The sequence below is a fragment of the Furipterus horrens genome, unplaced genomic scaffold (assembly GCF_987537825.1).
Source record: "Furipterus horrens unplaced genomic scaffold, mFurHor1.1.pri manual_scaffold_3, whole genome shotgun sequence".
Classification (NCBI taxonomy): Eukaryota; Metazoa; Chordata; class Mammalia; order Chiroptera; family Furipteridae; genus Furipterus; species Furipterus horrens.
The window spans coordinates 38,233,726-38,247,855 of NW_028327173.1; the positions used below are offsets into that span (position 1 = coordinate 38,233,726).

At 52.6% G+C, this 14,130-nt stretch overlaps 1 protein-coding gene across 1 annotated transcript; it reads left to right on the top strand.

The window, feature by feature from the left end:
* Positions 1-1,201: 1,201 nt before the first annotated feature.
* On the top strand, positions 1,202-13,371 carry LOC150014959 (ciliary microtubule-associated protein 2-like). Its single transcript, XM_090271637.1, is given in 11 exon segments — positions 1,202-1,251; positions 2,673-2,760; positions 3,222-3,386; positions 3,544-3,618; positions 3,620-3,667; positions 8,123-8,260; positions 8,395-8,527; positions 9,112-9,116; positions 10,142-10,309; positions 11,358-11,474; positions 12,958-13,371. Coding segments are annotated over 11 exon segments (1,128 nt in total). The 3' UTR covers positions 13,099-13,371.
* The last annotated feature ends 759 nt before the right edge of the window (positions 13,372-14,130 follow it).

A 14,130-nucleotide genomic window follows, 5' to 3' on the forward strand; every position in this document is an offset into this window, starting at 1 on the left:
CACCAGCCTGCAAACCGAAAGGTCACCAGTTAGATTCCCGGCACATACCTGGGTTGTGGCCTGGTCCCCAGCTGGGAGCATGCAAGAAGAAACCGATTGATGTACATCCATCTTTCTCTCCTCTTTTCCCCTCCATTCCCCTCTCTCTGAAAAAAATTAAATAAAATCTTTTAAAAATATGCTGTACTGGATGTCAGAAGGGCATTGGGTGGAGCCTGAAAGGAGACCCACTGTCCCAGTAGTCCAGTTCCACCACAGGCTGGATGCAAAGGAAGTCCTATTTCTGACTTAACTCTTGTCATCACAAATGAGGTGTGGCTCTCTGCCATGCCAGATAAAGGAAGAGGAGAGAGGAGAGCATATACTCTCAACTGTTTTCTTTACTAAGGAGGTCATACATACATTTCAATGATGAGTTTGGAATTCTCCTCCAGGAAGCCTTCCCTGATCTACTCCCTCACAAACTGGGTTACTGACCTTCCTCTCTCATAGGACTGGCCACACATTGTGATCATTGTTTTTCCCATTAGACTAAGGACTGGGACCTCATGTGGGTCCAACGCACCCCATACATCCTCTGCAGAGTGAAGTGAGCATGTTTCTTTGAAGAATGTCCTGACTCCATCCTTGCAATCCTTCCCTCCCTCTCTGCAGCCTTAGTCATGCTTTCCCCTCTGGTTCTTCTTCTCTCCCCAAAGGGGAGAAGGGACCAGGGGCCCTCTTTTCCCAAGTTGGGCCTTCCGTGGGTCTCAGTGGAATGCCCGGGTTAGGGGCGAGAGAGGCAACCGATGTGTTCTCTCACACATCGATGTTTCTCTCCCTCTCTCTAAAAAATAAATAAAATATTTTAAAAAGGAAGGAAGGGAGAAGGGAGAAAGAGAATGAGAGAGGAGGAAAGGAAAGAAAAGACTAGAAAAGAAAAGAAGAGAAGAGAAAAGAAAAGAAAAAAGAAGAGGAAAAAGAAAAGAAAAAAAAGGGGACGACAGCACGGATGGGCAGGCCGGGGCAGGGAGCCACGTTGGCAGAGACGCAGCCACAGTTCTCTGGCGAATCACAAATCTCAAGGGCCCCTTGCTGTGACAGCGGCCAGAAGGACCAGCGACCAGCTGGGCGGAGCAGTCCCGCCGCTGCCGCTGCCGCTGCCGCAGGAGTCCTGCAAGGAGGGAAGGACCTCGTTGCTGGGGACGAGCCAGCGAGCGCCATGGCCGTGAAGTGGCTCACTGGGATTCCCTTCGGGGCACAGAGCCACAGGTGGGGCTAGGCTGCCTGGCCAAGGGAGAGAGAGGGCCCCTGAAGCAGGGCTGAAGCCAGGGGGAGGAGGGAGTTGTAGGAGGGGGGCTGGATTTCCCGCCTCATATCTGCTGTACGTCCCTGCCCAGAAGTCCATTTATCACCCTTATTAAGTTATTTAAAACCATCTCAAAAGTACGTACAAGGTGCCAGACTTAGAGAGGCCAAGTGGTCTGGCTCATAGCAAGTCGGTCAGCCTAAAAGTGGTGGATGTCTTTCTTTATTCATACGTACATATGATGTTGAAGTGTATATATGTATACATATCATCTATTATATATACATATACACACCACCTATTTTATTTACATATAATATATATATGGATGATATAGGTGATATCGGTGTGATATATATATGACCCCCCCAAAAACAGAATTTATTTATAAAATATTGTGTATTTATTCTTACATATTTAAACTTCAGTCACCTTTAAAGTACTCTCCTTTTGATGCAATACACATATCGAGATGTTTTTCCACTGCTCAAAACAGTTTTAAAGTCATCGATTAAGATGCCATTTAACACTTCTGCCATTTTTTGTTTCACCTCTCCCACACAGGTAAAACTTTCCCCTTCAAGGACTTTTTCATTGGGGAAACAAACAAACAAAAAAGTCACTTGGGGACAGATTGGGTGAATAGGGAGGGTGGGGCACCAGGGTTGTGCCATGTTTGGTCAAAAACTGCTGAATACTCAGTGAGGTGTGGCAGGTGAGCTTGTAAATCACCCATCATGAAATGGGCAAATGTGTTCAAAGAGTCTTCAAAAAAATTTCACCTAATCTGAATGCAGCCTCTCACGACAATGCCAGCTGGTACAGTGATACAGATGGGTTCCTAGAACACTCACCTAGTGGGGAAGCCTGTACTACAAGGGGCCGCTCTCCAGAAGATAATTCCAGTTTTTTGGGGGTGTGGGGGTCCCCTCTCATATATCACCCACTATGTATCGGGACAGTTGTAGCATCTGGAGATACAGCAGTTAACAAAACCTTGTACTCAGGGTTTGCATTCTTGCCAGGCTGGGAGTTTCGAATGGATAATAAACAAAAAAGAAAAATATATAAAATGTTGGGTAGTGACAAGGGTTATGAAGAAAAAGAAAACTGGGAAGAGGATCTGGTAAGTGCTAGAGGGTGGGCTGGGGGTTGCACTGAGAAAATGACTTTTGAGTAAAGGCTCCCAGCAGCGGGGAGGGGACCAGGCAAGGGTGGTGTCCAGGGAGAGGTAACCAGGAAGGATGAAGACCCCGAGGTGGGGGTGGTTCTGCTCATCCTACATGGGCAAGCTCTGAAGTCACCTTTCTTACCCCCTAGAACTGCTCATGCCAGGGCTGGCTGCCAGGCACTGGGCTCTCACTGGGCCTTTGTCATTCCCCAGGTTTGATGTCTCTGCTGTTTACCCCAACCGGAAGAAGATGAGCACCTTCACGGAGGCCCCATACTCCAGGCTTTATTCCGTGGACGTGGTGAGTTTGCCCAGCTGCGCTGACTCTCCCACGTGGTCCGGCCTCTGCCCTCTGAGTCCCCGACCATACAGGAAGAGCTGAGCGGTGTCAGGGATATGTCCTACACCTCTCCCTGCCCTCAGTACTCAGCCCAGGGCTGGGTTCAGAGCCAGGGCAGGACCGTAGTGGAAACAGCATGGGTGGAGCCACAGAGACCTGGGTTCTGTTCCCATCTCTTGCACTGACTGGCTGTGGGCTCTTGAATGAGTTACTACTCTTCCCTGAAGTGTGAGGGGGCCAATGACAGAGGAATTCATGACGGCACCTTGAGTACCATGCTGCTTGGTGCCGGGCTCGATGCTGGGGTGGAGCCACAGAGAAGTAGGTCATCCCCAGGTCAGGGTGGCAGCTTTGTGAGAGCTTGCTCTGTGGGTGGACTGAGTGTGTGTGGCTGTCTTAGCTCTGACTGTGCTCTGACTCAGTCCTACATAGGACCTGGGACCTATGGCAGCAAGGAGACCTGCTTCAGCAAGAAAAAGCTGAAGAAGGAGGTGGGCACAGGCTGGGCCAAGGCCCAGGAAGCCATGCGGCTGCCCCAGCTGCCCCACTTCCAGTACCAGACCATCATAAGAGAAAAGCAGCTGCAGGTGAAGGTCCCTAGGCCGTACCCATCCAAGGGTGGGCGTCAGCATCCTCCCAGGTCCAGGTAGAGCTCATCCTTTAAGGAGCACCAGCATGCCCTGGACTCCTTCCTGTGTGGACATCCCCGAGTTGAAGGTTTTCATCTCTCTTCTCTTGGAACAGAAGGAAAAGCTGGGGCCTGGCTCCTACAACTTCAAAGACTTCTTAGAACAACTGCAACAGAAACCGTGCAGCACCGGGGGGGCTGCTCAGCTCTGGGGAGGTTCGCTTCCGAGGCCCCATCGGGGTAGGTGCTCTCCTATCAGGAGCGGGAGCCCTTCCACCCTCTGCTGTTTTCAGAGCATGCAGCTTGGGTGGTGCTGGAAGCGCCCCTCTCATCCCATCTCCTCCCCAGGCTTGGCCGGGCTCTCCTTTGGGTCCCCACAGCCCTTAGCGTCCCCCCTGGCTGTTGTATATCCCTGCGGCTGTCCCCCGACTAGACTGGAACTTTTCTACTGGCAGGGACAGGTGTGGTTCATTTCTGAGTCTCCAGCAGAGAGCCTGGCATACATTAGGTGCTCAACAAACTCATTCATCTTTATATCCATCCAGCAAATAACGATAGAGTACCCACTATGTGCCATGCACTGTTGTTGCTCCTTTGGTGAGGAAGACAAGGTTCCTGCTGTCCTGGAATTGGCACCCTAGTGCTAGACACAATAGTATAAAGAAGTAAGTCATGTATTATCAGGCTTATGAAGAAACTTGAGACAGGGAAGGAAGGGGCAGAGTGATAGAGGTACAATTTATAGGGTGGTCAGGGATGGCCTCTGGTAAGAGGTGATGTCTGAGCAAAACCTGCAGGACCTGAACAATTTGAGATTCCCGGTGTCTGTGAGAGACCATGCTGGGGAAGCAGGAACAGCAAAGACTAAGGCCCTGAGTTAGACCAGCAGGCAGAAGGCCAGTGTGGCCGGAGAGAGTGGGCTAGTTACTGCAGAATTCCTAGGCCCTAGCTGTGGCTGGCACATAGTAGGCACACAGTCAGTACCTGTGGACTATACACAGGCACGCCTTCTGAGTGCCAGGTATTCCACAACATTCTCACTTTTCACATTCACTCCTGATCAGGCCCTGGAGGCTCAGAGAAGATAAGCAGCTTGCCCCAGGCTGCACAGCTGCAGGTGAGGAACGTCCAACCCCACATCCAGGCCCTTTCCCCCACACTTCGCCCCTGGGAAGCCTTCTCCGAGGCCTGGAAATTACTTCTTGCCTTTTTCAGTGGACAAGCACCTGCATCTTCAGGTTCAGATGCTGTACCTGCAACTTGGGGAGAGAGGATGCCTGCAGGCATTTAAAAATGAGTCATTACCTTCCAATCTGAAGTAGTAATAGCTGACACTTAACAGCACTTACCTCAAGCCAGGCACTGTTCTAAGGACTTCAGTGTACTAATTAATTTAATCCTCACAATGACCCTATGAAGAAGGCCTACCATTATCTTCACCTTCTATAATAGGTAACTGGAGTACAGAGGGTTTTGTTTACTGCCCAGGGTCACAGAGCTACTAAGGGATGGAAGCAGGATTTGAATGCAGGTGTTCATGCCTAACCACTGCACCAGACCCATAGGCTCAGCTCACTTGGATTTTGTTCCTTAACTAACTGTGGAGGGCAGGGTCTAATAGCAGAGCCCAGCCCAGCAGAGGGCAGAGGAGTTGGGGGAACATATCTGATACTGTGTGTTTCCTTCTTGTGTCCCCAACCCCCAGCTCTAGGGCATCTGTGAGTGATGGCTGAGCAGGGTGACCGTGCCATGGTGGGTCCCTCTGTTCCAGCTGTCTCTTCTCCCCCGTGGTCCCCCAATCTGCTCCTGCATAACCTTGGCCAGGCCCTGCGGGATTTCTGAGTCGCTCTCCCAGGCCCAGCCCTGGACAGTGAGTTCAAGGAGGTATCACGGCCCTGGTGCGTGAAGGCCGTGTGTGGGGAGCTCATGTCCAAGGCCTGCTTTTCTCAGTCATTGTCTTGCTGTGAGACCTGGACTGGGACCCTGAGAGTCTCTTCTGGTCTCTGGTCCCTACTTGTGTGTCCCCCCCTCACCCCCAACCACTGCAGTTCTATAAGCATCACCTGCCAAAGCTGTGGGTGCCTACTTTGGGGTCCCATGATGCCTCTCCTCAGGAGGATGGGGCTGTCAAACCCTGCCAAGGCAATGCCGTCTCTGGTTTCTGAACCCCATTCCCCCACTGGCACTGGGTGCTGCCACCCCCACCCTGTCACTGCACTCTCCCCTCTCTCGGCTTTGGGGACACTGGGCTCTGCAACCCTGAAGTTCCTCTGCCAGCCTCCCTCCATGGCCATGGCTCCTTTTCCCCAGCCACGCCCCTGTACTTTGGGGAAATTTCTTTCACCCAGCCAGGTTCCATGCAGATGGTTCTAGATCCCCACCCCAGCGCCCCTCAGGCACCTCAAAGTTTGCAGCTCCCATCCATCACAGGTCAATGTCTCCCCTAGGCCTGTTCCTCCAGGAAATGGCTCCACCTAGCTGCCAGAGCCAGAAACCCAGCACACCTGTTGCCCTGCAGTCACTGGGTCTGTGTTCTCAAGCCTCCTCCTCTCCTCCTCCTCCTCCCTCTCCCCCTCCCTCGTCCTCCCATCCCTGCTGCCTCTGCCCTAGCCCAGACGACTGGCCCACCCCCACCCAAGGGTGGCCTCCTGATGGATTCGCTGGTCTCCTACATTGCCAGCCCCTTCCTAAGCACCCTCACACCTCCGAATCATGTCTTAAGGAGCCTCCATGTGGCCTCTAGGGCCCTTCCCACCCTCTTCCCACCCTCTTCTCCCCCTCTTCCCACCCTCTTCCTGGCATTCCTCTCCCAACTCACTTCAAAGTGGGCACCCACAGCCTCCCTGCCTTTGCCCCCCTACCTAGGGGAGCTGCCCCCTTCCCCACCCCTGTCTTCTGGGATCCTTCTCATTCTTCAAGGTCCAGCTAAAAAAATCTTATAAGCGCCACTTTCTCTATTCCTACACACCTCTCCCCCCCCAGAATTAATCACTCCTCCTGCTTGGGTCCCCAAAGCTCTGACAAAATACCATTCTGTTTACAGTCATGGGCTTTCACATCAGCCCAAGTGTGCTACCACACCTCTGGGTCTGGAAGTGTGAAGGAAGGGCGAGGCTCTGCCGACAGAGTGCCCAGCACTGGCTCCAGGAGCAGAGGGTACTCTTACCCCTTGTCACTTTTGATGCCCACCCCACCCCCCGCGCCCCCAGCATTGTGGTGCTTACCGCGCTCCTACCCCAGTGCGTACATGGTGCCTGGCAAACAGAGGCTCAGAAAGAGCGTGGATTTTGGAGCTGTGACCCTGCGCTGCCCCTTCCCGGAGTTGGGACCTTGAACACAAGGATTGCCTTTCTGAGACTCGGTCTCCCCATCTGTTAATTGAGGATCGCACTGATTTGATCTCATCGGGTTGTCTCCGGGACCAAGATATTAGGCTCGTGAAACACCTAACATATGAGGCAGGGGCCCAGCTTCCTATCTTGGGGCTTCTCTCTTGAACACACTAGAGACTCTGAACCCTGGAAGCGGGCAACGTGTTCCTCTGAGGGCGAACAAGTCGAATACCCGCAGCGGCCTGACTCCGCCATCAGAGCCCCCGGTCCCCGCCGCCCCGCCTGATTCCGGGCTTCTTTCCCCTGGAGGAGTCAAAGTGGGCAGGGCTGAGCGATCGTGGAGCGGCAGCGACCCCTGGTGACTAAAAGATGCAGAGCAGCAACAAAACTCCTGCTGGTTCTCTGCCCAAGGACCCCCACTCACCCACCCACCTACGCTGCAGCGTGGCTCTGCTCACTCCGCCTACAAAGCACATATTTCTGATCTTGGCACTCAAGGTTCCAGATGGGCATTCCAGCCCTACAGTCATAATTGTCAGCCTCTCTTACCTCCTCCTGCCCTCTCCAAGACAGCCACCCCACTCTGACTTATCCTATGTCAGTGCCCACTATGGGCTGGGCATTGTGCAAGAGGCTTTATAGACATTTAAAAATTTCTTCCTCATTACCCTGGAAGAAAGTATTACTATCCGATGTTACAAAGGTGGACCATGAGGCTCAGAAGGATTAAATGGTCTGCTTAACGTCACTCAGCTAGGAAGCAGCAGAGTTAGGATTTGAACCCAGGACTCCGGATCCTTCCAAATCACGGCAATGTTCACAGCACAGTGTGAAACCCATTCATACAAGTGCAGCCCTATGACATGGGTGTAATGGATGGCATTTCCAAGGCCACCAAAGCAAGCAGCTGTCTGAGGTGACAGGTGAAGGAAGGCTTCATTCCCAGGAGAGAAGACATTTGAGCTGGCTCTGTAGGATTAGGAGACTCTTCCAAGGCAAAGAAAGCAGGAAGGACATTTTGGGTGGCAGTAGAACAGCATAAGTAAGCAAAGGCAAGGAGGTTGGCAGAATGGCACGTGTTTGGGGACCAGCAAGGACCCACTTAGGCTGAAGTGGGGATGTGGGAAAGGAGCAGTAAAAGACAAGTTGACAAGGTGGCAGGGCCCTGATGAAGAGCCTGAACTTGGAACTGAAGGTCTGATCAGTGGTGGAGGCTCACAGAACAACAGTGCTGTGTGTAGGGAGGTGGTTGACTCCTAGGATCCCTGAAAATCCCGCTCCCCTCTTGGGGGCAGCTCTTCCTCAGGTGCACTTAGCACGAGAAGTGGGACTGATAGCCTTCATGTCCTTTCTCCCCCCACAGAACTACTATCCAGGCCCTGGAAACTATGGAGAGAAGGGCAGCCCATACACAAAGCTGGAGGAGAAGGCCTGGGACCGGTCTCATTCCGAGGGCCTTTTGTGCAGGATGACCAACAAGCCGCCCCCCGTGGCTCATCAGGTATCCCCCTACCCTGACCAGGCCTGGCCGCCTTCATGCACAGTTTTGGGGGCAGATGCCTGGAGCAGATGGGGAACTGGAGACCCTGAGGGGGCGATGGGCCTGCAGGGACTGGCATCTGTGCTCTGTTCTAGGGCAGCGGTCTGGCACCATACTCCTTCAAAAGCGGCATAGAGGCACACTTGGAACGATCCACGGGCACCCGCGACCCCTATGATACTTTCTCTGGGGATTGAAGCAAGCCCCAACCTTATGGACATTACCCAGGTGGGGAGTGGGGGGCGCTTTCCCCAGCAAGATAACAGGCTTTACCTCCACCACGAGCACCGCCCTGTGTGCCAGTGCTCTTCTCACATCCTGTTCGTGTCCCCTTCACAGTGTTAGAGGAGGAAACTGGGGCTGGCCCCACCTCTGGTAAGGTGCGGTGGTGGGACTTGAACTCTAGCACATCTGTCTGACGTCGCTGCCCGGTCTCACTCCTCTGCACTGGCGTGAGATGGCCACAGTGCCAGGACTGGATGGATGGGAGACTGGCTACAAAGCCCGTAGGGACCTTGACGCCTCAGGTCTGGGAGTCCTACTGTTTGGGACACACTTCCTGGCAACACAGACCCAGCTAAGCTGGCTGGGCTAGTGGCATACGTTAACAAGGCAGAGAACTGGAGGGCCAGGAGGGGAAACAGGAAGAATTTTATCTCGATCCTCCCTTTCCTGCACCCGTGAAGTCCCTGTTGGGTGATCTGTAGCACCCTGCACTTTGCCTTCTTCATGCTCATAGCAACTGGACTTAAGTATTTGTATAATTACCTGTTTTTTTCTCCACTATGCATGCACTCAGTGTGTACGTTTAGGGCAGGTATTAGTCTAGGTGCAGGGGAAACTTGCCCCTTTGGTGTTTATATTGTGATGGAAATAGAAACACAGTCATGAGTGAAACACAATGTAGTGTTAGCAGGTGGTGAGTGCTATGGTAAAGGGCTTCAGGAGCGCTAGGAAGAGGGTGCAGCTGGTGAAATGTTAAACACTTTTGGGCCAGTTGGTTAACAGCCACTGAAGTGAGCCCCTGACCTAGTGCCAGATCATGTGGGCCTTTCCCTAACCAGCTATGAGGTGCTCCTGCCCAGCATGGCAGGAAGTTGGGGCTCTCCTCAGGCCCGGGAGTCAATGCCCATTCTGCATGGAGTACCCAGGCCATATCGTATTTTTTGTTATCTAAAAACTAACAGACTTTACTTTCAGTTTAGGTTCGTGGCAAATTGAGCAGAAAGTAGAGTTCCCGCGTACACTCTGTCCCCTGTACATGCACCGCCTCCTCCACAGTCAACATCTCGCCCCAGACTGGTACATTTGTTACAATCGATGAAGCTACATCGATACACCATCACCCAAAGTCCATAGTTCACATGCATTCCGTGGGTTTGGACAGATGTACCCCCCATTATAGTATCACACAGGGTAGTTTCACTGCCCTAAAAGTCCTCTGTGTTCCCCCATCACACTTTTTAAAATATTTGGACTGCCGCCGCTCCTGCCTAGAACTGTGCCTGACTCAGTAAATGCTCATCAGATGAGTTAAAGAAAGAAGGAATGGGTAAACTGGAGCTGGGCTGCAGGGTGTGGCACGTAGGTGGGGGTGGGGGTGGGAGTGGGGAGTGGGGGGTGCACTAGAGACTCTGCCAGACTAACCTCTCCCCAGTCTGGGGGCTGCTTCTTGTCTGCCCAGGGTGGCCTGACCTGGCTGCAGCATGTCCTCAGGCAGGGTGGGAGCAATGCCGCATTGTGTGGCCACCTGCTTTTCTCCGATTGCTGGTAAAGGTCCAGAAAGGGGACCATTGATTGTCCTGGCACACAGATACCCTTTTCCCCTGCTCTGTTTCTCAGAAAAAAACGCCCAGGGAACTGATTGGTTTCAAGAGCTTCGTGGAAGAACTTAAGTCACGTCACAATAAGAAGCGTGGGGTGTTTTCAAGACTTTCCCGCAACCCGTCAACCCCTACAGAGAGGATTTACTGGTCCACCCTCAGCCAGTGTCCCGGAACACTAGTCAATGTTCCCCTAGGGCCTGTCTTCCTTCCTTTCTTGGAGGGTGGCTCTCCTGCAGAGCTGGAGTGGAGTGGGGTGGATGTTTCAGGGGGAAAGCTCAGCCTTGATGTCAGACCCACCTGGTTGCCCGTCTTGCACTTGCTGGTCATGCTGGGTGAGTCCTGTTCACTCTCTGAGCCTTGGTTTGCATGCTTGATCTAACCAGGAGCATAACCAGGTGGCAGGGAGGATTAAATGAGGTTAAGAACTGGAGCCCATAGCGTGGAGCCTGGTACCCCAAAGTGCCTGGCTAGCATTGATCTCTACCCTGTCCCTCAGAAAACAAGGAGGGACACTAGGGTGGGACAGAGTGTGAATAAGGGCTCTACCCCACCCAAGAGCTGCACACTTGTTCTGGCTAAGGGAGTCTTGGGCTCCTCTCTGCAGGGGCAGTAGCCTGTCAATTGAGTAGGCCCCTGACAGTCGCTGGGCACTGCCCTCCCACCTGCCGCAGGGTCTGCTCCCTTTAAGAGAATGGCTAAGGGCTTGGGAAGGAGTGGGGTCTGTGGAAGGAAAAAGGGTACCAACATTTCCTGAATGCTAGCTCTGTGCCAGGCACCTTCCAGCACTTCGCCCCAGGGAGAGATTACCATTTGCATTTCACAAAGAGCAAACTAGCCCCAGAGGTAGGAAGCATTTGCCCAGAGTCCCCCAGCCAGGGCAAGAAGGAGCAGATCGGAACCCAGCTCATCTAGTTCCAAGGCTGAGTGGCTTCTGCTCCCCGGGCTGGGGTCTGGACATCTCTCTGAACTCTGCTAGGCCTGGATGGCCCTTGGGAACCTGGAAAGAAGTGTCAGGCTAGTGGCTGGGGGTTAGCATGGGTGGCATGGATCATAGAGGCACCATAGGGTTCTTCAGCCCTGGAAGGTAGGCTCCCAGGGAGGTAGGAGGTGGTGGGTACCTACCACTGTCCTTGGGTCAAGGCCCAGGGCTGTCAGGGAGCATTCACCTGCCCTGGTCCCAGGCTGATGGCTGCCAGAGCTCCTAGTTTCTAGGCTTCATTCCTTACCGCTAGGGTCCCAGTATGTGGCTTCCTCCAGAGAAGGAACACAGAAACATCAACCAGCCACCATTCCTGCTGTCCTCCACGCGGACAGATGTAAGGGCCAACCAGATGGTCCTGGGAAGCTGGGTGAGTGGGTCTCTATGGGGTGATGAGCAGCCCCTAACCCTCCTAGTGCCTGGGAACTGATGCTCTGAATGAGCCAGATTCCCACTGTGCTAAGGGACATCACCCAGAACCTTCTCATTCTCTTCTTTTTCCAGGGGAAGGCTCCCTTCACTCTCTTTGCATTTGTCTTGAGGCCTCAGGTGCAGCTGGTGGAGTTGGCCCATTTCTCGTCCCTGGTTGAGCAAGGACCCCTTGTGTTCCCTTCCCCTTCCTTCTCTTCCCCTCCCCAGGGGCAGCCAACTCCACGTGTGTGATGTAATCTCCCCTTGTCCTGCCTGGTTTTGAACAGCTGTCCACTCTTAAGGCCTCTCCGGGGAACGCCTTGTTTGTAACTTATTTGCCTTCTCATTATGCTACCACCACCCCATCCCCACCCCACCCCCACCCCTAGCTCCCCGCTCTGAGGAGAGCAGCAGGCCACCCCCTCCCCACCTCCTCTGCTCCCGGAGTGGTGGCTTGGTTCCGTGCCCACAGCCTGCCCTTACCCCTGCCCAACCTGATTCTCACAAGGACCAGCCGGTCAGTTCCCCAAATCCTTCCTTTTCTCACCTCCAGCCGGCATCTCCTATTTGGAAAAGAGAAAAATGACTGTACTGCTGCCCCAGGCCTGGCCAAAGTGGGAGGGGCTGAAGTGGGGTCCCAGTCCCAGAGGCTGAGCTCTCCCTGCCCCCAGGGCAGGAAGCCCTGGGCCTGCACCCCTGGCCGGGAGCCTGCTCCCCAATGTGGCAAGCCTTTCCCCTTGTTGGCAGCAAGCTCAGCTTCCCAGGGGACTGGCGTTTGCTTCCTAACATCTCCCAGCTCACCCTTGGTACTGCTTCTCTGCAGATGGCCAGGTCCCTGGCCTGACACTCTTCTGCCCTCACTAGTCACCCCGGGCAGGTGGCATGTCCTCTCTGAACCTCTGTTGGTACTTCTTGTATCTGCAACCAACCCAGGTGTCTCGGTGGGATGGTATATGAATTTCCTAGGGCTGCCATAACCAAATGCCACCAACTAGGTGGTTTAAGACAGCAGGAATTGGTCTTCTCATGGTTTTGGAGGCCGGAAGTCTGAAATCCAGGTGTGGGCAGGGCTGTGCTTCCTTTGAAAGCTGCTGGGGAAAATCCTGCCTGGCCTCTTCCTAGCTGTGGTGGCCGGCAATCCTGGGAATTCCTTGGCTTGTAAATGCATCCCTCCAGTGTTTGCCTCCATGTTGTACGGCTGTCTTCTCCCCAGCTCCTCTTGTACAAGGACACCAGCCACATTGGATTAAGAGCCCACACTACTCCAGTACAACTTCATCTTAACTAATTGCATCTGCAACTACACTATTTCCAAATAAGGTCCTGCTCTGTGGGATCCATAACAGATGGAGAAGAGCCTGGGGGAGGGGAGGAGACCTGAGATCAAGTCTCCAGGCCAGGTGTCCAGCTTGCTAACATCCTGCCTCATCTCCCTGGTGCAGAACCCCGTGGGCGTGGGCCGCTACTTCAACACCTGGCCGATGGAGGTAAAGGACCAACGGCAGCGATATCGGTCCCTGTTCTTGGGAGTATGCAAGTGCTACCCTTCCGATGACCAGGCTTGGGACAGGTTCATGCAGTGAGTGCCACTCAGGGTTCAGCAGAGGGGCCAGGGCACAGAAGGGCTCATTCTGGGGTGAGTGGGGTCCTCCCCCACCTTGTGCTTGGTTCCCATGGGAACACAGCAGCTGCCTCTGGTGCCAGCCAAACAGCTGTGGCAGCTGAGAGAGTTCAGATCCCGGCTCTGCCTCTTCCTGGCTGTGTGAGGCGGGGCATGTCACGTAACCTCTCTGAAAAAAATTTTTTTTCTCATCTGTGCAACTGATCAACAGTTTGGTTAGAAATAAAATTTTAGGTTGGAGATGATTATCCTTTGGAATTTTGAAGGCTTTGCTCCCCCTGCCTTAGAGTTTCAAGTGTGGTTGTTGAGAAGTCTGGTGTCATTCAAGTTTTCTGTCCTTTGTATGCAATCTACATCTTTCTCTCTGGACCCTTGCAGGATCTTCTCTTTGTTCCTTGTGCCTGAAATTTCATGACCATGGGTCTTAGTGTGAGTCTATTTTCATTTTTTGTTTTGGGTACTTAGTGGGTTTCTTCCTTCTGAAAACTCGAGAACTTCTGTTCTGGGAAAATTCTTGTGTTTTTGTCTTTGACGACTTCCTCCTCTCTGTTTTCTCTCCTCCCTCAGATGAATGTTAGATGTTCTGGTTTGATGCTGTTGTTTTCTTGTCTTTCCCCCCCCCTTATTTCCCATCTCCACCTTTTCTGTCCTACTTTCTAGTAAAGTTTCCTTGTTCCTATCTTCCTTCTAAACAGTGCAATAAAACAAGAGGTTCATAATAAAAGGGTAACCACCAAAACCAAGTACTTGGAAATTAGAAAATACTCTCCTAAATAGCTCTTAGGTCTAAGAGAAAACCAATTTTGAAATTACAGACTTTTAAGAAATTAATTACAATGAAAATGCTATATCAAGCCCAGGTAATATGGTCAAAGCATTCATTAGAAGAAAATCTATAGTTTTAATTGCTTTTAACAGCAAAGAAGAAAGACTGAAACCAAAAGAAGCAATCGTTCTACTCTAGAAGTTTTCTGAAAAATAAAAAGAAATTAAA